Below are 24833 nucleotides of genomic sequence, written 5' to 3'. Positions count from 1 at the left end.
ACAAATCGAATTGTTCAATTTTAAGGAATTAATTAATCTGTATCGGTATACAACTAATTAACCTTTTCAATTAAGGGAATCGTCCTTTAGGTGTGACCTCAAGGGATCAATTGATCACCACCGTCAAAGACGACAAAGTAATGTCAAACTCTAGCTTGACCAATCATTACCGATATGTGTGGACCGATTGACTATATATGTAATGTATCATCCCTTTCGTATTCTTGAAATGAGATTTAATAATGATATTTAAATCATGTGATCGCACTATTGTTGAGGACACATTTCCCAACAAAACCCATGAAGTACTAATTTCATAAGGGAGTTAATCCGGCTTCACCGTAATACAAACCTTGTTACGATGGCGAAGTGGGGTAGTAAAATGTTATTACATCGAAATTTGGATTGAGCTCAACGGAAGTATTCGTGACCGTAATCGCATGTGTTCCGGGCTAAAGATGAGAATTAGAGTAATTATTATCGATCGAGAGTTCTAAAAGTATAATCGATTAAAGAGTTAATCCACCGAGTTATATTAATAAGGGATGAATCGGCTCACCGTGCCCGAGTTGATATGAATTTGGATCTCGGAATAATTTATGATAGTTGGGTGGAGGTCACTATATAAATGCAATACTTGTAGTTAAATTTACGAGTTTTATTAAAACGATAGATGTTAATTATTTCCTTCATTTCCGTTTTTGTAGTTAATTATTCGCAATGAATTCATCTAATACTCCTACACCAATCACTGTTGATACATGGCTCCAATCATTTGATGAAAATTGCTCCGAGTATGACAATGATACAATTAGAGAATTACGCATTGGCATTGGTCAGGATGGAAATTTTTGCTTCTTTACCACCTCCACTCCACCCACTCCAATATTATTGCCCACCACCTTGGAAAGAAAATCTTGTGAAGAAAATATTACAAAACCCAAGGCATCCTTGTTTGAATAAACAAAGAGAAATATCAAATTGAGTGGGAGTTCCAGCAAGAGTTTCCTTGCAAATGAAAGGAGTGTTGGTATTAATAAAGGGAAGGCAATAATGGGCGAGAATCCCAAACCTGATTATAAATTGGAAATGGATAGTGGGACTACCAAGACCAAGACCAAGAAGGGTTCCAAATCTTTTGAGGAATGTCATTATTGTAATGTCATAGGCCATTGGTGTAATACCCGGGATATTCAAGGACTCTGTTTGTAATACTCCGTATTTATGAGTCTTTGGGTACTCTATCGAGTAGGCCTTACTCTGTCGAGTAAGGGTAAGTTGCGTTTTAGAAAAGTTTCTGACCTGTTGGGTACTCGATCGAGTAGCTGGGATACTCGATCAAAAGGGGTACTCGATCGAGTACCTTGGGTACTCGATCGAGTAGCGGTTTCTGAGGGGAGTTTTCTCGGGTTTTGTTAATTATGCGATTAAGATATATAACCTTCGTCGTCATTATTCTAAACACTTTTGCAAAACCTAATTTACTGTTTAAGAGAGAAAGCAAGTACGTTCTTAATCCTAATCGCATTGTTAGCAGTTCCCGGAGTTTGGAAGGTCGGTTCTCATCGTCAGTTATACCGTTGAGATCCTTGCGTCGACACTACAACAAATCCCTTGCGTTCCCGACGCTTTATGGTCGACGCTTTTAAAAGCGTGGACCCATTTTTCCCCCTCATAGACCATTTTAGTAATTTAATAATAATTTTTAATAAAAAACCGCCCATTCTAAAAAAAAATAATTCATTCTCGCGCTTACCATACAGTGTGTAACCTTCTCGACTATTGATTGTTTCTCCCCCAAAAAAATTGAACCGCCTAAATGCCTTATTCTTCATCTCCTCAATTTCTCAACCAAAAATTCATTTCAAACCCTAATTCATTTGCAGTCCGACTATTCTCCCCCAATTCTCGTAATCAATTAATTAATCAAATTCAGTTTCTATTCGTTGTAGTATATTCATCATCTCTCGCAATTGCTTATCACTGAATCGCGATTCTCATTGATGATCATCGTCAGCTGATCGAATAGGTACGTAATTAATCAATTTATTATTGCTTTCAATTGTTGCTTTATCGTAATCGCAGGTGTATGTCTATTGCTCATTGTTGTTTGCTTTGTGCACGGTTCATCGTTGTTTCATATTAAGAACGATGATGTCGAACACGGTTAGTCGGGTTTATAATTGAAACTCAGATTACCATATTATAGACTTCGAGCACCATAGAGAAGCCCTAGTTGACGTTTATTACTTCACCCAAATAGCCATGTTCATGAGATGAAACAGCTGGAAAATCAATAAAGTTTTGAGTACCATTGTTTGGTCCGGACTTGCCATTTTAGAAAAGGGAACTATAACAGTGAAATGTGGTTGGTGGAAGATTGAGAAGAAAATACAAATGCATTTTCAGGGATTTTCTGAAGGCTTTTGTAGTTTTGTTATGAACTTTTACATGTCAATGAACTCTGAGGGAGGGAGGGGTATGTTTATTTATTTATTTATTTTAAGGAAAATGAATAAAAAAAGGCTATTTGATTTTTGAAGGTTTTAAACCAAGGCCATAAATTCCAAAACTCAGTGAATTTACAATTCTACTTCGACATGTGCTCAGGGTCAGGGATAATGTTGTTACCACCTGATCCTGTTGCAAGGTTCATTTTTTTCCTTTTTTGTTGTAGGGGAAACCATGCCCTCTAGGTCGATTTTTGATTCCGAAACGTCTAGAATTCAAGTTAAGAGTATTGTCACCCAAGGTCTCTATTTACGGAGATGTATATTATGATTTTTTACAAGGACAAGTTTTGTTGAGTTCGTCTTGAATGTTCAAATTTTCAAGTTTGAATGAATTGGAGCTCTGAAAACATTCAAAACAAAAAGATTTAAGTATGCTTTTCAGGAGGTTAGAGCATTAGAGAATCATAGGTTTTTGATACATACTGATGCAAGATTACATAAGCCATTTTTCAAATGACCATTTAGATTACATAAAAAACGGAAGGGCGAAGGAAGAGAAGGCTGCTTTAGACCAAACAATGATGCTCATCACTGCCACTTGATATCTTTAAGTATTTCGGTGGGAGGAGAAATTTCCACAAAAGGACAAGATAAAAACCAAACTACACAGTCAATTTTTTAAGTCTGGTCAGCATTCAGTTTTCTGATCAGCATTCAGTTTTCCGATCAGCATTCAGTAAGGGTTTACTCACCCGTTAATACTCTGATCAGCATTTAGTTTTGTAAAAAATTTCAATACTAGTTTCTGTCGGATTATTACAGATTAACGGGTCACACAACATGTCCATTTTCTATTTCATTCTATTATGGGCACTGCATTTGAATATCCTGAATTGTTGTGTTGAACTTTTATTGATTTGCTTGGTTTTGGGCATTTAAGAATTTAAATATAGAGTGACTTTTGTTGAATAGAAGTTATCTCTGTACTGGAGTGTCTGCAAACATCAAGAATGAATGATGCATCTTTTTTTTGTAATATGTGAGTAAGGGCTCTAAATATTCTTAATTCTGTTTGTTTGAGATTTATTCCCTAGTGCGGTGTCACAGATATGTTCTGATTGATTTAGAAAATACAAGGCATACTTTCTCCTTTACCTTGTATTCTACATTTGTACATACCACATGTATTATCAGGTCTCTGACCGAGTATTAAATTACTAAATATGGAGCCTGTTACTTGTTCAAAATAATGATTTAGTGTCATATTTGTTCATAAAATTCTTATGTCACGAATTATATCGTTAATTCTTTATATTGTCATATTAATTTATCAGTTGGTTGTTTTGAATTCAGGACGGGATCCGGATACTTAGAATTTGGACCAAAGTTTGGACAACGACGCTACTTCAATATTTTTTACATTATTAGGTATTATAAATTCCTATTTTACTTTTCATTTATTATTAAAATCCCTTGTTACTTGCACATCACGCAATATTCCTACCATTGAAATCCTACATCCATGAACAAGGTTATGTAAGTTGGTGTAACCGAAATTTAGTACCTAGAAAGTTACAAGGAATATTCAATGAGGCATAAAGATATTAGTGATTTCCTTTACAAAACCCCTCTTCCAGTTGTACTTTATCCACTAGAAAGTTAATATGTCGATTGTCTAGTAAATAGTTGCACCCTTGCAAGTTGCAAGATTATCAAAAACAACTTCATATTGATTTGAATTCGAGGCCCAAACTATAAGCATACTCACAGTCAATCAGTCATAGCTATAGCTGCAGTAACAGTTTGTGAAGGCCGACTTTATTGTGGGTTCAAATGCAAAAGCTTAAACTAGGATGTGTCTGGGACAGGGATGAGATCACAGATAAAGGAAGTGGGTTAGGAATGTAGGTTGGATCTTCAGATGGGTCTTGAAATTCAAGACTCGTCACAAGTCTAAAGGATAGTGAATGTGAGGGAAAATTGTGCCTCCCGATTGTTTTACAGTGTTTTGACGAGTAAAAGTGGCAAAAACTGACAAACATAGAGGTCTGAGTAAAGTAGAGTAGACCTTGCATTATTTGCACACCTTTTCGGAGAAAGCAGTAAGAATACTAAGGTGGATGGCCAAGAGGCTTAAGCATTTATTTACTCCCTTTGTGAAATATTCCAATACAGACATGCCTGAGCAGCTTCCATGTTTATCCCATACGTTCTTCCAAAATTTCTCATTTGAATTGATGTAACTTGGCCAGTATAACTCCATACCTTTATGTTTTTACTCGTCTTCGATAACCGAATCATTTTCGATCATCTCAAAACATGCTGGCCCGAGATGGTTTGTGATTATTGATCAAAGGCTTTGGCCTGTCACTTTGATTGGCTGATAATGTTTATATGATGTATCACCAGCTAGGTTGTTCTTTTCTCTGAATTCTAGTGTGCTGACTTTACTAGTATCCCAACATTGATTGTTTAAACTTGCATTTACATCTGAGATGTTATACAATAACAATGATATGCCTAAAGTGATCGTTCAAATGACAATAAATTTTCGACATTTATTTATACTTGTTTAGACATTTGAAACACCTGATATGTGCCCTGAAGCCATGAATTGGCTGCGTAGTGGTGATGATTAAACACCTGATATGTATTGTAGCTTTTTTTTTACATGGTTTATACTTTGCTTGTAATGATGCGAACTATAATGCGTTCTATTATAGGCGAACCTATTTACATCACCTACTTCTCATAACTTAATACTGCAATAAGTTAATTCTGATTGTGTTTACAACTCAGTAATTAAGGTTTATGCTAGATGATTGATCGTTTCCTACTAGATGATCTTCCCCTGTAGAAAGACAGTACTGCTCATTTCCCTTCTCTATATTTTGGCTGTTTCCACGTTTCCTACTAGATGACCAAGCTTTTTCATCCTTCAGTTTAGCTTTTAGTTTATTTTATGCATCCCTGAGCTCTACCTTGGCCCAAATATAGAATGGCCTATCACAAAACAAAGACAATGCTGACATACTTGTAACAAATTCTATTAATGGCCCTGCCATGAATAAATATGTTTCTCAAGTAACCAAGGGCTGCATTTGTTTATTGAAATTTCACAAATTTATTTTGGTATTCATCAGCAAAAACAGGAAATGTCTTCTTCGCTAAGAAGTACCTGGTGGACAAATATGGCATGTCAAGTCTTTAAAACAATAACAATGCTTTAGTTGCCTTTTGTATATTGCTGCTATTGAATCCTTCTAGTTCTATTCCTGTCAAATCCACCAATTCCTGTGATCTTACTAATTCCTTTACAGCTGCGTGTAGTTGTATACCATATACGTATCCCTCTCTTGCGTGACATTATGAATGCAACAGTTCAGAATCTTGAGGATGTCACACTGAATTGTTGTTATTTAGTCTCAAAGCATTATGTATTGCTGATTTCTGATAGTCCTGGTCACACAGTTCAGTAAGAAGAGTTCAGTAAGAAGAGTCATTCGTTAAAATTTTATCTGGAAGATTCATAAGTTCTTTAATTATGATTTAACATCAGTTGTTACTGTGATACTTTAGTAGTCAGGTCTTACAGTTCTTTATATTGTAATATTAATTTATCAGTTGATTGTCTTTAATTTCAGGGCTAGATCCGGATAATTGAAATTTGGACCAAAGTTTGGACAAGGACGCTACTTCAGTAGTTTATACGGTGAGTATTGCAAATTCCTATTTTAGTTTTTAATTATTATTTATTATTAAAACCTTGTCTTCATTCTCGTGTATGTGATTGATACTTACTCTACAATGTTCTGATTATATGATTTAATGTGCTGAAATTTATGAGTATTCAATCTTTATTATGTGTAGTCATGGATACTAGCTGGATTACCTTGCCAAATGACCATCCCAATTACATAAATGGATGTAGAAAGTTTATTGAGTTAGCAAAAGAAAGTCTTGTAGATGGTAAAACAAAATGCCCATGTAAGAGTTGTAAGTTACGTTATTACTTCACACTGGGTGAAATAGAGGGACATATTTTGTTCAAAGGCTTTTACCAGAAGTATACGGATTGGTTTTGGCATGGTAAAAGGGACGTTCTTGATCATTTGCACGGAGAAAGTAGGGAAGAACCCTTCGTAGGTCGTGATGATATGAAAGGTTTACTTAATGCAGTTTATAGGACTAACATTCCTAACCATTCTAAAGATTTTGACGATGATAATACTTTTGCTGGCTCGGTAGAAATAGAAGGAACAATAGAAGGAACAGAAGCTGAATTTGATGATGTGTCTATGGGGTTTTGTTCTTCTGGTGAGTCCGATAATGAGTTTGAGCACGCCTACGATGCTAGGACTGATGACTATTCTAACAACCCCCATAACCTCAACAATAAAGAAGACACTAACTATAAAAGATTGTTCGAAGCTGCAAACGAGGAACTTTACGAAGGCTGTCAATCTTTCTCAAAGCTCTCATTCCTTTTACACTTATACCATATCAAATGTATGTTTCATTGGTCTCATGAGTCATTTAACAAGTTACTTGAACTCCTACTTCAAGCATTTCCTCAAGTAAGAGAGTTTCCATCAACCTTTTATGAGGGTAAGAAGATAATAAATGATTTAGGACTCGGGTATGAAAAGATTCACGCTTGCCCATTCAATTGCATGCTATTTTGGGGGGATAACAGTGACAAAGAGGAGTGTAATGTTTGTCACACATCAAGATGGAAAAAAGAAAAAGGTAAAGGTCTAGCTAAGAAGGGTGAAGCAGCCAAAGTTATGAGGTATTTCCCCCTCATTCCTAGATTAGAGAGGATCTACGCGTCATCTAAAACAGCAGAAGATATGAGATGGCATCATAAAGACCGTGTAAAAGATGGAAAACTTAGACATCCAGCAGACGCTTTAGCGTGGGAACAATTTGATTCTCGCTATCCTCTATTTGCCTCTGATCCTCGAAGTGTTAGGTTAGCCTTAGCTAGTGACGGGTTTAACCCGTATCGTTTGATGAATACCACTTACAGCACATGGCCAGTTATTTTGATTCCTTATAACTTGCCACCATGGTTGTGCATGAAACCCTCTTCATTTATTTTGTCTTGTATTATTCCTGGAAAATCCAGTCCAGGAATTGACATTGATGTGTTTCTCCAACCTTTAATTTCTGAGTTGAAGTTGTTATGGAGCGGTGTTGACGCATTTGACGCCTTTGCTGGTGAAACTTTCAAACTCCGAGCAGCATTACATAGTACTATTAACGATTTTCCGGCATATGCTATGCTTTCTGGATGGAGCACTGCTGGTTATGATGCTTGTCCACGTTGTACCCATTCAACTAATTCCGGAAGATTTGGTGGCAAGATTTGCTATGTGGGACATAGGAATTGGTTGGCTCCAGATCATCACTATCGTTCTGAAGCCAATTTGTTTGATGGAACGATAGCGTCGGTCTGCGCTCCAAAATCTATAAGTGGTTACGATGTCTTAAGACAACAAGAAAAGATTGAATATACGTATGGGAAGACTACAAAACGATTGAAAAGGCCAAATAGAGCAAGGGAAGTTGGTGTCTCGACTAACATGGTTAATGATAGCAACTGTGAAGATAATAATCATAATTTGTGGAATAAAAAGAGTATATTTTTTGAGTTGCCCTACTGGGAACACAACCCACTAAGACATAATTTAGATGTTATGCACATTGAGAAAAATGTGTGCGACAATATATTGGGTACACTTTTAGATATGGATAAGAGTAGAGACGATGTGAATGCGAGAAAAGGTCTAAAGAAGCTAGGCATAAAGGAACATCTATGGCTCCAAGATCGACCAAATCGAGAACCATACATGCCTCCAGCATCATACACCATGTCTAACGAGGAGAAAGAGCGATTTCTAAAAGTCTTGCAAAAGATTAGAGCTCCTGATGGGTATGGCTCAAACATCTCTAGATGCGTGAATATGAAACAGAGAAAACTCATTAATCTTAAGAGCCACGACAATCATGTCTTAATGCAAGATATACTTCCTGTGGCTTTGAGGGCATCCAAGGCTACTAAAGTTATCGACTTACTTGGGGAATTATCTTGCTTTTTCAAGTCTCTTTGTTCGCATACCCTTGAACACGACGAGTTAAATGCCCTTCAGTCGAAAATTGTGCTAATACTATGTCGTATGGAAATGGAGTTTATGCCAACCTTTTTCACAATTATGGTTCACCTATTGATTCACTTAGTCGAGGAGGCGAAACTTGGTGGTCCTGTCCAATATAGATGGATGTACCCTATTGAAAGGTAATTATCAGAGACTATTTAAGTGGATGTTTTAAGTGTTTTTTCTAAACTGATTTTATGAACTCTCTAAAGGTATTTGGCTCACTTAAAATCATACGTAAGTAATAAAGCGCAGCCAGAGGGATCAATTGCTGAAGGGTACATGCTTGAGGAGACAATCACATTTTGTTCAAGGTATTTGCAAGGTATTGAGACTATCTTTAATAGATCGAAGAGGAATGATGATGGTATTGAAGACATGAGTGATTATTTGTTTCGCTCTGGTGGTAGAGTTGTTGGTATGATTGAAAAAGTACGCCTAGATGACAGAAGTTTAAAACAAGCTCACCGCTACGTTTTGCTTCATTCTGATGAGATGAAAAAGGTTCTTGAGTAAGTATAAATGACTTTCAAATTTTTATAATTTAGCACCCATCCTTAATATAATCTGGTAATGATTTTTTTCCAATTCTTTTAAAGTGCATTTCTTAATTACAAGCGGCGGGAGATGGTCCATCTCAGTGTTACCCAAAATAATGAAAACGAATGGATTATCGAAGAATTTGCGGAATGGTTGCAAGGAACGGTCCACCCCTTTTAAAACTTCGAAATGTGGCTTATCAGTTTTATATTATTCATATTGATACAATTGTCTGTTGTCATAGGTGCAAAACCTAGATACAAGTACCCCAGAAGGACAACTTAGGAAAGCTTTGGCAGGTGGTTTAAATAATCATGGTAAAAGGATGACGGGATTTATGATCAATGGATATAAATTCCAAACGGTTGATCGTGAAGAAAATCGAAGAACTCAAAATTCTGGAGTTATGGTCGAAGCTGATGGTGAAACATATTATGGAAAACTAAAGGATATTTATGAGTTAGATTATTTTGGCCAATGCAAAGTTGTAATGTTCAATTGTGCTTGGGTTGACATACACAGAGGTGTTAAGAAGTTTGAAGATGGGAGTGTGTGTGTCAACTTTTCTAAGTGTGATGCATCTTGGTCGAAATTTAGCCGATGATCCTTTTGTTTTCTCGTGTCAAGCAAAACAAGTTTTTTATGTCGAAGATGAGATGCAAAAAGGATGGTCTTATGTAATTAGTACAAAACCTAGGGATCTTATTGAGACTGGCGAAATTTGTTTGAACTAGTTTTTGTATACTTTTGATATTAGATGATTTTAATTATTAATCTAAATAATGTTTTTGGTTTTGGTTATGCAAATGTTGGGAACAACTCTTTCCCTTTATTATATTTTATATGCTCGTTGACCTTTACTATTATATACAACTAATGGATTTAATGTTTATTTTAGGATGAGTTACCGAAGCAAAAGGACCAGGGCTCAATTTAAGGAAGCTGATGGGCCAATGCCACCTCTAACCACACCATCATCTCTTACTATGGAATCAGGTGCTACTGATGACAGATGGGGGCCATTTTGCCCTCAAAAAACCAAAGTACCTGCAGTTGTTAAGGCACCGCAGCAACAGCCATCGCTAAAAGATTGTCGTCCTCATGGAAATATTGATGAGCCTTATGCTGCAAAGGCTTCTTTTTCAAAGACCCAGGTCAATTCGACTTTTGAAAAAACTCGAAATGAACCAAGTTCAAGAATCCAAATCTCACACACATTTCAAGAACATGCAGCTAAATATGATCAACCTGACCGAGCTTTTACTCCAAACCCCTTACTTTCAAAGACCCACGCCACCGCAAATTCTCATGATCTTGCTGCTAGAAAAGCTCGCGAGGATGCTGCCAAACAAATTGATGCATCTAAAAAAACGGGGGAACAAGCACAAGTAGGAGGGGTTAAACCAGTCGGTACATTCTGCAAAAGCCCTGATCTTGCTGCTAGAAAAGCCCGAGAACTCTCTGCCAAGCAATTTGATGCATCTCAAAAAAGGGGGGAACAAGCACAAGTAGGAGGGGTTAAACCAGTCGGTACATTCTGCAAAAGCCCTGATCTTGCTGCTAGAAAAGCCCGAGAACTCTCTGCCAAGCAATTTGATGCATCTCAAAAAAGGGGGGAACAAGCACAAGTAGGAGGGGTTAAACCACGTCAGACGTTACGTTAAAAGCCCTGATCTTGCTGCTAGAAAAGCCCGAGAACTCTCTGCCAAGCAACTTGATGTATCTCAAAAAAGGGGGGAACAAGCACAAGTAAGAGGGGTTAAACCAGCCGGTACGTTCTGCAAAAATTTTATTAAGAAACCTGACGGATCTTTTACTACAAACCCCCTACTTTCAAAGACCCATGTCCCCGGAAATTCTTATGATCTTGTTGCTAGAAAATCCCAAGAACTATCTGCCAAGCAACCTGATGCATCTCAAAAAACGGGGAAAGGGGCACAAGTAGGAGGAGTTAAACCACCTGACCCGTTGTGGAAAACTTCTACTACGAATGATTGGTCTTTTACTACAAATCACCTACATTCAAAGACCCATGCCACTCGAAATTTGCATGAATCTGCTAATGGAAAAGCCCCACAACTCTGCGCCAAACAGCCCGATGCATCTCAAAAATTTGGGGAACAAGCACAAGTAGGACAATATGATGTCTTGTGGAAAAATTCTCCTACTAACTCGTCCCGAGTTTTGACTCTCAAGTCCACTAGTAATAGTGTAAAGCCTGCATTATTGTCAATGTCTCAACCCACTTGTCGCCCGCTACCATCTGAACTTGTTGGCAGGACCAACAATGGGTGTAATAGGTCTAACACAATTGAGAAGTCATCGGTCGAGCATGAAGAAGTTCTGAACCAGCAAGATGCTAATGTAACTCGTCTAAAAACTTTCAAACCGAAACGTCGTAGTGTGGTACACGATTGGCCTGATAATGTAGAATTTGACGAAAGTGAGGAGGTTCTACTTATGGGTAAGTTCTCTTTGTTTAATTATTGTTGTCATGGTTGGTTTTCTGAGTTCTTTTCGTTTAATTTTTGTTGTCTATGATAGAATCTCTGGTTTCGTATACACAACCATTATTATCATATCACCTCTGTAGATGAGTTGTCAGTGTTGGTAATTCATTGTTTATTCTTCATTTAACCATGTGGTATTGCGCATTACCGGCACCCCACCACATGGAGTTTAAATTTATAAGGATTATTATTATGCTTTTGGCTTGAAGTCCTAAACAAATCAGAGTTTCAAAACCCCAGAAATAAGGGAACTGGAAATCCCATTATTATGATCAGATCTCCATCATGGAAACAAACACCAAGGAAGAAGATATATAACTGGTATCACAAACTTAACCTACAAAAAATTCAAGTTAACCTGTATTAACCAGTCACGTTTAAGACAGGTGCAGTAGAAGAAAAGTGACTGCTAAAATGAGATTAATATGAGTTATATCGTAGTTGGGATTATTTTGAGAAGATCAGTAATAGTTTGGATTATTGTCATCAAATAACCCTATTTTTTTTGTATATTGTTATGTCACTAGAAAAGTATAAAAATATGTTTTGAAATATGAACATATGTATTTGTGTTTTGGTAGATAATGAAGGAAATATTGAAAAGGTCAGCGATCCAATTCAACCGCATGATGTATGGTGTACTAAAGGGAGGTATTGTGTCACTTTTAATGAATTTCATCAGCCGCTCAAAAAGGGAGGACACATCCTCGTTAAATTCATTGGTAATATGTCTCGAAAGGAAAGATTTTGTCCAATTGGAGAGACAAATTGGCACCGTGTGCCTGAAATTTTCAAAGTTGAAATCATCAAGTGTATTCGGGTATGTTGTTACTAACTTCATAACATGGATAATTGTGCTAGTTTGGTCAGCTCATATTTTTTTGTTTAAATTAACCTTTTTTTTTTTGGAAGGATCATTTGTTATTCCCGATGGTGATGGCTATGACAAAGGTATTCTGAAGCGTGTAGGCAATAGTGTGAGACAATATAGGCATGACTTGAAGAAGACGTTTTTTAAACCCACGAAAAAAACTAAACAAGAAACCTATCAAACTAAACCAGGAGGAGTCCCTCTTGATAGTTGGATTCATTTAGTGGATTATTGGTATTCTGACAAGGGAAAGGTATTTTCCCAAATATTAAATAGTTGCTTTCATTATCTTCACTATTTTTTCTTTATGTCAGCAGTCTATGTAATGTCTTTTATTTAATGCAGAAATTTTCTGAATGTGGAAAAGAGGCCCGTGCATCACAAAATCATGTTCACACAACCGGGTCAACAAGCTATGCTAATATACGGGCGGAGTTTGTAAATATTTTATCCTTTATTGATGATTACCACCATCTTTACAATTATTTAGAATTAAATACAAGTTTAAGTGTAGAAGCTAAGTACTAACTGATGATTCACAGGAAGAAAAGAACAAAAGGGAACCAACTGAATTGGAGGTTTTCAAGCAAACTCATAGGAGGAAGGATGGGTCTTATGTGAAAGATACAATAACGGAAGAATTTGTGGTACTCATATATAATAAAAATGTTTGATGTACTCTAAAATTTCTTGTAAATTGACACATACTAAGCATTTTTTTAATGTGTGCAGTTGGATGCTGATACTTATGTTCAATCTAAACTTGCGACTAATCCTACTAAGCCCAAAGCACAAATCCAAAATGAAGCTTTCAGTAAACTAATGTATGAGGAAGATATCCCTAAACGCCCGTTAGGCTATGGTTTCGGCGTGAAAGGAAGTGATGTATTTGGGGTGCACGGTATCTTAAGGAAAGAGACTTTTAAATCTGGAGATAGTAGTTCTTTGGAACTCAAGCATGTGGAAAAGGTGCAAAATATGGAAGAGGCTGTTCTAAGTTTGACTAAGGACAAAGAAGAGCTGCAAACCAAGTTGAATGAGACGAATAGCATCTTGTATAAAATATTGGAAGGTATGAGTTCGGGAATGCCGTCGCCCGAGATAGCCCAACTTGCAAAATCATCCTTGAACTCACAGGTATTTTTATATTTATGTTGTCTTTAAATTTAATATATGTACTGAATCGTAGTATGATGCTGTTTGGTAGTTTTGTCTATGCTGAACACTTCTATATGAATGATGCTCGGTTATATGCCTTAGGGTTAGTTGTTGCCCGCTTTGTGCATGACGTGTATATAGATGGTTAAGAAGCATCATGTGAGTAAACATATTGGAGGATCCTTCCATGCATTTGGTTTATTGGTGGAAATGGGTGGCTAGCAGGGGTTTCAAGGTTCAGGCCCTGAGTTTTTTGTCCCAAAAACTAAAAATTGCATTAGTAGTTCAGGCCCTGAATTTTTTGTCCCAAAAACTAAAAACTGCATTGGGTACTTTGATAATTGGGTCAGAAACATTGCACAAGTATCATCCAACCAATGTTAACTGCTGCATGATCACAAGTTTGAAATGCTCCAACCATTGCTGTAACTTTCAGCCATGATGAGTACTCTATGTGATGTCCAACGAGTGAATGGGTGTGCGCCTTTACCCTTCCCTTTCTCTATGTTGTGATCATACTGTTTCCATATATAACCACTCGTGTGGTAGTTCTCACTAATGTTTCTGCCAATTGCAAAATGATTAAATGAAGCATAGTATTGAATTTGTTGGGTTTTAGTTGAAGGAAATGGGGTAGTTCTCACTAATATATAACCACTCACTACGCTACTCCCTTTTCTATTCTCTTGTCTATGCTGCTGCTGCTTTATTCTCTTTATTATGTGTTTTTACATTTGTAGAGGCTCTCTTATCAAGCTTCCTGATGCCCTTATTGTTCTACACTTTAAGCCTCTTTATTATGTACACATTTTAGCTCAAATTCACGAGGAGTTGGAATCTTGTCCGTCTCATGACAGGTCCACCCTATATTTGCTTCAATTCCAAGTGTTTAAGGGCCTTGGAGAGGTTAAATTGATGCGCAGAAGTCTTAGGTCTGCGTGGCTAAAGTCTAGCAGTGTTTATGAGAAGATTATATTTGGGTCATGGTTAAAGTATGAGAAGAAATGGGAGGAATTTATTTTTGATTTACTTGCTTCTTGTAATAAATGTGCTCAAGACTTTGGCCCAATAGATGTTACTTCTGAATTGCCGACAACTTTTCATCTACTACCACCCATCCCACCACCATCAAACACAATCACCCACCCTATATCCCATCCTAATTCTCCTCTCCTATTCAAACCCATACTATAATCTTACATACTCTAGCATTTCGTCAAAGGTAAATGGTATTTATAATCAACTAATGACAATATTCTAAAAGGTACATAAAACAAAAAGTAGCAGGTATTGAGTGAAAAAATGAAGCCTAGTTTTTGTTTAGATTTGATCAGCTTTTGACTTCTACAAATAATAGTGAGCTCAGTTTGATTCAATCCAAGAAAAAATATATTGGTGTATTGTATTGCAGCTATACTTATATTCATCAGTCACATTTGTGTTTTGAATCAAGTCTTTTGCATTTTCGAATCAAGTCATAGGTGATATTTTTAGTGGGTGATGTGTGTAAGAGTAGGGAGTTGTGTTTTTTTTTAAGAGAAGTTTTGTGAGCTGAAAAGATTGGAGGACTGTTTTGTATTGTTGCATTAGCAGTATTGTAACTTCGCATCAATGATTTTCTAAGTTCATGTTGGAGGATTCATTATAAATGCTCGTTTTACCTGCTATGCTAATCATCTTTTCTTTTATGTATGGTTTCTTAAGTAGTATTCTGATTTCTTTTCGTTATTAGTAGCACAACTTCCTACTTGATTGACTTGTTGATAATATTTAATTTCCTTGGATGTAGATATCAGACTCAACTAATGGTGGCAGTGCATCCGGATAAAAGGACCAAATCTTGAATTCACTTTCTGGAGTAGATTAGTTGCACCTTCTGGTTTAAATCTAATCGTTTGGAGACAATTTATTATTTTTGCGTAAAAGCATTAGTAGGGATATTTTTTATTTCTATTGTTCGGATGAAATAATTACGATATTTCTTTTTTTGAATTTTGAAAGCATGTAATTTGATAATTGCAATTTTAATTTATGCTATAAAATTTTGCTTTGCTTCTAGTCAAATTAATGTTGTTTATACACTCTTTAATTTATGATGTCATTAGCTAGTAATTTATATGATTTAATTCAAATAGTATTGACGAAGATAGTATTAGTGAATTTGTCTAGTGACAAAAAAGCGTAGAGAAATTCAAAATTTCGACGCAAAGAAGTGTAGATAAACTTTGACGCTTAAAAGCGTCGTTGCTCTCGACACATAAAAGCGTCTACAAGTTTGACGCTAAAAAGCGTCAAAAATTCCTGACGCCCCAAAAAACCACGCTTATAAAAGCGTGGAGAAATAAAATGGCGACGCTTTTAAGCGTCGATAATAGCCCAATAAAGCGTGGGCAAAGTAAGGGGTGTGTAGTAGTGCGAGGGTAAGATCTATGTACCCTTTTTGTTGTCTTTCCTTTGATTTGGTTAAACCCTAATATAGGAATTTGGGGGTTTTGAGTAGTATGTGATTTGGTAGCATTTGCATGTTGTATGATAGGAGGAGGTTTCATAGAGGAAGCTTTTTGATACAGCAGTAGAGACCGTCTGATTGTGTGCTTTCCAGGTAGGATTTCCTACTCAGTATTAGTCCCATAATGGGATGATTGTTGATGTGTTGAGATTGGTTATTTGATATAGTAATTGTATTGTGACGATTGTGATTGTGATTGTGATTGTTGTCTATGGTTCTCAAGGCATGTCCTCGGCTGAGTGGGGTCACTTGCGGGAGTGGCTTCATGCCCTAGTTTATATCTGTGGAACCCGGCACAGAAGGGATGTGCAAATTAATGGACAGGGTTATCGCTCACTATGTGGAGCGGGGATTTGGTGGGTACGGCTGCGGTCCCCCACTGGCAGGGCTGGTCCAGTGGACAGTCAGTGATTGAGATGATTGGAATTAGTGTGGTTGTGCGTGTGGTAGTTAAGCTGTCTGTTTATCTTTTTGTTCATATATATTGAGTTGTGTGATTAGTACTGACCCCGGTTGTTGTTTTGTAAACTGCGGTGATCCATTCGGGGATGGTGAGCGAGATATTGAGCGAGTATGAGATGAATCTTTGGGATAGCTGGGATTGCCACGACATGATGATAGGAGTCCTCCTCATTTGTAGCTTAGTAGTTTCTTTACATTTCGATTAGAACGATGTGATCGGTTTGAGAACATGTATTACTCTTTTGGTTTGGTTTTGAGAAATTGTAACTCTTCACTAAGTATTTATATTTAAACGTTGTTTCTTCATTGTTTATTTGATTATCTTTGCCTCGGGTAACCGAGATGGTAATACCTTCATACCTGAGTGGTCCTGGTAAGGCACTTGGAGTATGGGGGTGTTACAAACGGTATCAGAGCGACGATCCTAAAACCTGTAACCAATGAACCTAATGAACATAGGGAGTCAATTAAAATGAACCCGGGGTAAAAGTTGTAGGAGCTAATGCAAAGGCTTGGGAGACGTCCTAAAGTCGCGAACTTGCCCTACAATTTTGAACCGGTCACATGGGGGGTGTATGTCCAGGTCGTATGTGTTGTTTGGTTAGCTTGTGTAAGAATGTGATGAAGTGTGTGTAATTGTTGGATGTTTGAAATAGAAAGTTGAGAATGTGAAAGAAAGGTTAATGGTATATGTAGACTTGTTGTTGGAGTGAAAACATGTTGGATGTTTACAATGTGGCGTTTAATAATATGATATAATGATTTCGTGAATCGTATGAAAAGATGCGTAGCATTATATGCTTAGTTATAATACAATGTTAGTTTTATAAAGTTTTAGCATGTTAGCATATGATGTAGCATGCGGGTAGCGTTTCTGAGTTAGCATGACTCGATCGAGTGGGACTAACTTGATCGGGTGGGTTTTTGGCGATTTTGAGTCCAGAATCGTGTTTTTGGGCACTCGATCGAGTACCTCGGGCACTCGATCGAGTAGGGGGTCACTCGATCGAGTAGCCTAGCTACACGGTCGAGTATGTTAGAAGATCGGAAGGTCGTTAGGGGTCGATGTTGGGGCACTCGATCGAGTATGGTGGGCACTCGATCGAGTAGCCCGTTACTCGATCGAGTATGTTTGGGAACTCGATCGAGTAGGGGTCTGGGCAGCGTGTTTTCTTGTTTTGAGGTTTTGGCACGTATGTTTATATCCACCCCTTTTTCTACGATAGTTTCAAGATGCCGCCAAGAAGAGGCGCTTTGTATGCGAGAGCCGAAAGGGTGTGAGGGAAGAACAAGTATCCTTTACCAAGGATAGATGACCTGTTTGATCAGTTGAGTGGTGCATCAGTCTTTTCTAAGATTGATTTGAGGTCGGGGTACCATCAGGTGAAGATTGGAGAGGTGGACATACCAAAGACAGCTTTCACGTCGAGGTATGGCCATTATGAGTATGTGGTGATGCCGTTTGGGTTGTCTAATGCACCGGCAGTGTTTATGGATTTGATGAACAGAATCTTCAGACAGTTCTTGGACCAGTTTGTGGTGGTATTTATCGATGACATCTTAGTCTATTCTAAGACTAAGGAGGAGCATGAGGAGCATCTGAGGATCGTGTTGCAAACTTTGAGGGAGCATGAGTTGTATGCTAAGCTGTCCAAGTGTGAGTTCTGGTTAGAGAAAGTTGCTTTTCTGGGGCATGTGATCTCTTAGGAGGGAGTGGTTGTGGATCCGGCGAAGATTGACGCTTGATGACAAAGTGGGAAGCACCAAAGAATGTTCTTTGAGATTAGGAGTTTTCGGGTTTAGTGGGTACTACTGAGACGGTTCGTGAAAGATTTCTCCAAGATAGCTAGACCTATGACCGCGTTGATGAGGAAAGAGAACAGGTTTCCTTGGGATGAGAGTTGTGAGACGGCGTTCCAAACATTAAAGGAGCGTTTGACCACAGCTCCTGTCGTAGCATTGTCTGAAGGGAGCGAGAACTTTGAGGTTTATACAGATGCCTCAAAGAATGAATTGGGATGTGTGTTGATGCAGAATGGTAAAGTGATTGCCTATGCTTCTAGGCAATTGAAGCCTTATGAGGAAAACTACCCTACTCATGATCTGGAGTTGGGTGCGGTGGTGTTTGCTCTCAAGATTTGGAGACATTACCTTTATGGAGCAATCTTTAAGGTATTTTCTGATCACAAGAGTCTCAAGTACATCTTCACTCAAAAGGAGTTGAACATGAGACAGAGGAGGTGGATGGAGTTGATTGGCGATTATGACATGGAAATCATCTACCATGAAGGGAAGGCCAATGTAGTTCTTTGATTCTTTGAGTAAGAAGAGTGTACATTCTACGTACACCCTATCTTTGACGAGGCTGAGAGATGAGGTAGCGAGGTTTGGGATACATATGATGCAGAAAGGAGATGCCATGGGTGATATGACGGTACAGCTTGAGTTTTATGATGACGTTCGAGGTAAGCAGGCATTGGATCCTATGATAGTTGAGTGGAGAGCTGGAGTAGAGAAAGGGACAGTGTCCCGATTTTCTATTCATACAGATGGTAGTTTGAGGTTCGATGGTAGGTGGTGTGTCCCTAATGATGAGGAGTTGAAAAAGACTATCATGACAGAGGCACATTGTACACCATATTCAGTACATCCAGGTGGTGACAAGCTATACAAGGATTTAAAGAAAACGTTTTGGTGGCCTGGGATGAAGAAAGAGACAGCTGAGTTTGTGTCCCGTTGTTTGACATGCCAAAGAGTTAAAGGGGGAAATGACGACCACAAGGTAAGATTCAGTCTTTAGAGGTACCTGAGTGGAAGTGGGAATCCATTTCCATGGATTTCATTGTGGGTTTGCAAAAAAGTCAACAAGGTAACAACATGATTTGGGTAATAGTGGATCGACTGACCAAGTCAGCTCACTTTGTTCCAATGAAAGATACATGGACTAAGGCACAATTGGCTATAGCCTATCGAAAGAACGTGCTTAAATTACATGGAGTCCCTAAGGACATAGTGTCTGACAGAGATGCGAGATTTATATCAAGGTTTTGGAAGGAGTTGCAGGAATCGTTGGGAACAACTTTGAAGATGAGTACAGCATTTCATCCTGCGACAGACGGACAGACTGAGAGAACAATCAAGACTCTTGAGGATATGTTGCGAGCCTGTGTGATGGATTTCGGTGGTAGCTGGGAGCAGAGGTTGGACTTGATAGAATTTTCTTATAATAACAGCTATCACACTAGTATTGGTATGGCACCGTTTGAGGCTTTGTATGGGAGGAGATGTAGGAGTCCAATCTGTTGGGACGATAGTGCTGAGGCAGTGGTTTTAGGACCAGAGATGGTGGATGAGATGGTGGAACAGATTAAGATGATCAGGGAACGGATGAGAGCAGCTCAGGATAGGCAAAAGAGTTATGCAGATCTACATCGCAGGGACATAGAGTTTCAAGTTGGGGACAGGTTCTGCTGAAAGTGTCTCCTATGCGTGGGGTTATGAGATTTGGGAAGAAAGGCAAGCTAAGTCAGAAGTTTATAGGGCCTTATGAGATCTTAGAGCGAGTTGGGGAAGTTGCATATCGTCTGGCTTTACCAGCTGCGTTAGAAAGAGTGCATAATGTGTTTCATGTATCGCAGCTGCGGAAGTATGTGAGTGACCCGTCACATGTGTTAGAGGCAGAGAGCTTAGAGCTAGATGAGTCTTTATCATATCTTGAGGTGCCTAAGCAGATTCTTGACCGAAAAGTTAGGAAGACTAGGAGTGGCGAGACAGTTTTGCTTAAGATCCTTTCGTCTAACCACGAGACTAAGGAAGCTACATGGGAGCCAGAGGAAGCTATGAAAGAGCGTTACCCTTTTCTTTTTTATCAGGTATGTGTGGTTACGGAGACGTAACCTTGTTTCTTTTAGGGGGGTAGGAGATGATCGCGAACAGTTTTTAAGAGTTTTACACCCTTTTTGTATGTTGTGTCGGCATGTTTGTCGGGATGAGTTGGGTTAGTAACATGTTTTATGTTGAATTTTGTTTTGGTCGTTGAGTCGGGAGTGTTATGGGAGTACCTTTGTTTAGTAGTGGTTTGAACTTCGGGGACGAAGTTATTTTTAAGGGGGGAAGACTGTAATACTCCGTATTTATGAGTCTTTGGGTACTCTATCGAGTAGGCCTTACTCTGTCGAGTAAGGGTAAGTTACGTTTTAGAAAAGTTTCTGACCTGTTGGGTACTCGATCGAGTAGCTGGGATACTCGATCGAGTAAGGGGGTACTCGCTCGAGTACCTTGGGTACTCGATCGAGTAGCCGGTTTTACGGGGAGTTTTCTCGGGTTTTGTTAATTATGCGATTAAGATATACAACCTTCGTCGTCATTATTCTAAACAATTTTGCAAAACCTAATTTAATGTTTAAGAGAGAAAGCAAGTACGTTCTTAATCCTAATCGCATTGTTAACAATTCCCGGAGTTTGGAAGGTCGGTTCTCATCGTCGGTTATACCGTTGAGATCCTTGCGTCGAGGGTAAGATCTATGTACCCTTTTTGTTGTCTTTCCTTTGATTTGGTTAAACCCTAATATAGGAATTTGGGGGTTTTTGAGTAGTATGTGATTTGGTAGCATTTGCATGTTGTATGATAGGAGGAGGTTTCATAGAGGAAGCTTTTTGATACAGCAGTAGAGACCGTCTGATTGTGTTCTTTCTAGGTAGGATTTCCTACTCAGTATTAGTCCCATAATGGGATGATTGTTGATGTGTTGAGATTGGTTGTTTGATATAGTAATTGTATTGTGACGATTGTGATTGTGATTGTTGTCTATGGTTCTGGAGGCGTGTCCTCGGCTGAGTGGGGTCACTTGCGGGAGTGGCTTCACGCCCTAGTTTCGCCTTCTGTGGAACCCGCCACAGAAGGGATGTGCACATTAATGGACAGGGTTATCGCTCACTAGGTGGAGCGGGGATTTGGTGGGTACGGCTGCGGTCCCCCACTCGCAGGGCTGGTCCAGTGGACAGTCAGTGATTGAGATGATTGGAATTAGTGTGGTTGTGCGTGTGGCAGTTAAGCTGTCTGTTTATCTTTTTGTTCATATATATTGAGTTGTGTGATTAGTACTGACCCCGGTTGTTGTTTTGTAAACCTGCGGTGATCCATTCGGGGATGGTGAGCAGATATTGAGCAGGTATGAGATGAGTACTGGGGTAGCTGGGATTGCCACGACATGATGATAGGAGTCTTCCGCTGTAGCTTAGTAGTTTCTTTACATTTCAGTTAGAACAGTAAACAATCAGTTTGAGAACATGTATTACTCTTTTGGTTTGGTTTTGAGAAATTGTAACTCTTCACTAAGTATTTATATTTAAACGTTGTTTCTTCATTGTTTATTTGATTATCATTGCCTCGGGTAACCGAGATGGTAATATCTTCATACCTGAGTGGTCCTGGTAAGGCACTTGGAGTATGGGGGTGTTACACTATTGACCGACCCTGCTGACCAAGACAGACTGTAGAGATAAATGGGTGAGGGATCCGACTTATTACATGAACCTTATAGGGTGGTTTACGCGACCTAGCAGAGGCTACTCGGCCAAGTATCACCAATACTCGACCGAGTATGGCTGTTGTCGACGCGTCATATAAAATGCAAGTTCGCGAGATTCATTTCATTTTACCATTTTCCTCGACAGTTCCGCTTTCTCTAACCCTAGCCTGCCTCCCTCTTTTATCACCCCATTTCCACACACTCTCATGTATATAGCCTAAACGTTCACCATGGGAAGGACGGGATTCGCTTAGGAAGGATGGCGAGCGTGGTTGGCGTCTATGTCACCGTCGATGCGTGTTGTTAGGTAAGTCTCTGCCTTGTGTTCTTTTGGGTAGTTCATTGCAGATAGTTGTGTAATAGGATATGGTTATCGTTGTAGGATGCGTCTTGTGAGTCTGCTTGGCTATATATAGATGTCTCTCATGGTTGTGATGAGGTAGGTTTTCCTACTCAGTACCGTTAATTGATTGTGACTGTTACTGTTCCATTTCCACTGTTATCTGCTGATCATCGGTGTTGGGCGTTGTTGAGACGGTGTTGGTGTTGAGATGTTGTGTCAGCTGTGATGCTGTGTGTGTTGTGGTTGTGGTGGAGTCACTTGCGGGAGTGGCTTCACACCCTGGTTGTGGTGGAGTCACTTGGAGTAGGTTGAAGTTCACGTCGCTTGTTTCAGGCATCTTGGAAACTGAATAAGAGATCGACGACGAATCAAAACACGATCGACCATTCTAGGACACTTACTCGAAAAGAAATGTTTTGACTTGTGAAGTGGGAGTGTGCCACTTCTGTCAAGTGAGTTTTGAGGAAATGACAAAGTTTTAAAATGTTGATCCTAGTCAACTTTTAGTGTAGTTGTAGGAGTGGACTTGAAGTGAGGTTTTGAAATGGGTTTTAAGGACCGAACTTTGACTCGACAATTGGACAGAGTTTCGAGTGGTTTTGCGCTAATATTAGGCCTAATTCTCGAAAATTTTACTTTTTTAAAGGAAGGATTTTGATTTTTTTAGAAATGGTGATCACATATGGTACAAACATTATACAAGCATTATAACGGGATGTTGAGTGAATTTAAAAGGGTTTTGGTTTAAAGGGTAGGTTGCCATACCGAACAATCAAACCCGAAGTCTGTGGAGAGGCTCGTACTAAACAAGAGTAAGGCCGATTCTAGTCCATTTCCTCACGTAGTGAAAGTCCTTGATACAAATAACAGTAAGTACCATGGTATGGATGACGTCAATCGCTATCCATCCTTAGGCCCGAATAAGAATTAGGACCGTTTAGACGGGACGATTGGTCGAATGGGTTGGGTTGGGCCTAGGAAGGCCGAATAAACGATCTAGGAAGACCGAGTTATGAAAACCGACAATTGTCTTGTACAAATTATTCCCTAACCTTGTTCAAGTTTCACCCTTTTGGCTACACGTAAGTGTATTATCCCCAGCGTAGTCGCCAAACTGTGGACGCGGGCCCACGGGGGCGCTTGGGAAACAAGCGTTTGCATTTGTGGAGTCGCCACCAATTTATTGTGGAAAACTGGAAACCGTTCGAATACCTCGTGCTATGTCAAGACACAAAGTAGTGACATGAACACTAAGAACTCGTTACCCTTGACATTCTATGTCTAGAATGACTCCCGTAGATGCCAATGAACACGGTGTTGGGAAATGTGTCCTCGACAATAGTGCGATCACATGATTTAATATCATAATTGAAATCTCATATAAAGAATACGTGAGGGATGATTTATTATATAATCAACTGATCGTCATTAATCGGTAATGATTGGCTGACTAGAGTTTGACATTCGTCGTCGTGTGACGGTGGTGGTGATTGATCCCTTAAGGTCACACCTAAAGGACAATTCCCTTAATGGATAAATTGGATAATTGTATGACGATACAAGGTAATCAATTCCGATACAAGGTAATCAATTCCTTAAAAATGAACAATTCACTTGTGAGAGGGAATATTGATATCTTATTCTAATGGGATTAAATAAGATTTATTTTAGTAATAAAAATGCTTTGTTACTAAAATTGCCTATTGTTTAAGAAACAATAGAGATTAGAATGAATGGTTAATTATAGTTACAAGATGTTGTGAATTATAATTTTATGACCTATTTTATTTATGTGATCAAGTATCACTAGTCAATTTATTGTATGTGATTTAATTAATTTGTAAAATGAAATTTATGTAATAAATATGCATTAAATTAATTAATAACATGTATAAGACTACATGTGACATATTGTGTGACAAATGACAAATTGACAAAAATAAAATGGTAGTCCATATTAAGGAGGTTGGACCGAAATGGAGGGTGTGTTAGTGGGTTTTTGGTTATTTTATTTTATTTAATAAAATGGTATGAAGATACCTATCTATAACTAGCTATAGACCTATTCTTACACATCCTATACTACTTATTCTTGTGAAGATAAAAAGAGAAAGGGAGATGCCCTTTTGGCACCTACCCCAACTGGTCACACCTCTTCATAAGAGGACTTTTGTCCTCATTTTTCCATCTATCTAATTCATTCTAATTTCTTACATGCAAAATGTGCTTCTTCTCTCTAGTTTTTCTCTAACAAGTTTTTGGAGATTCACAATAAATTGTTCACCCATTCTCATA

General features: G+C 38.5%; 1 protein-coding gene across 1 annotated transcript; it reads left to right on the top strand.

Moving 5' to 3' along the window:
• The first annotated feature begins 1823 nt into the window (after window positions 1-1823).
• On the top strand, window positions 1824-15751 carry LOC141634327 (uncharacterized). Its single transcript, XM_074446547.1, has 4 exons — window positions 1824-2029; window positions 13078-13182; window positions 13268-13672; window positions 15483-15751. Exons 3-4 carry the CDS (start codon window positions 13358-13360, stop codon window positions 15519-15521), a joined length of 354 nt encoding a protein of 117 aa, XP_074302648.1. The 5' UTR covers window positions 1824-2029; window positions 13078-13182; window positions 13268-13357; the 3' UTR covers window positions 15522-15751.
• Window positions 15752-24833: the final 9082 nt, after the last annotated feature.

Source organism: Silene latifolia, chromosome Y, assembly GCF_048544455.1.
Source record: "Silene latifolia isolate original U9 population chromosome Y, ASM4854445v1, whole genome shotgun sequence".
Lineage (NCBI taxonomy): Eukaryota > Viridiplantae > Streptophyta > Magnoliopsida > Caryophyllales > Caryophyllaceae > Silene > Silene latifolia.
This window is presented reverse-complemented; position numbering and strand designations above follow the sequence as displayed.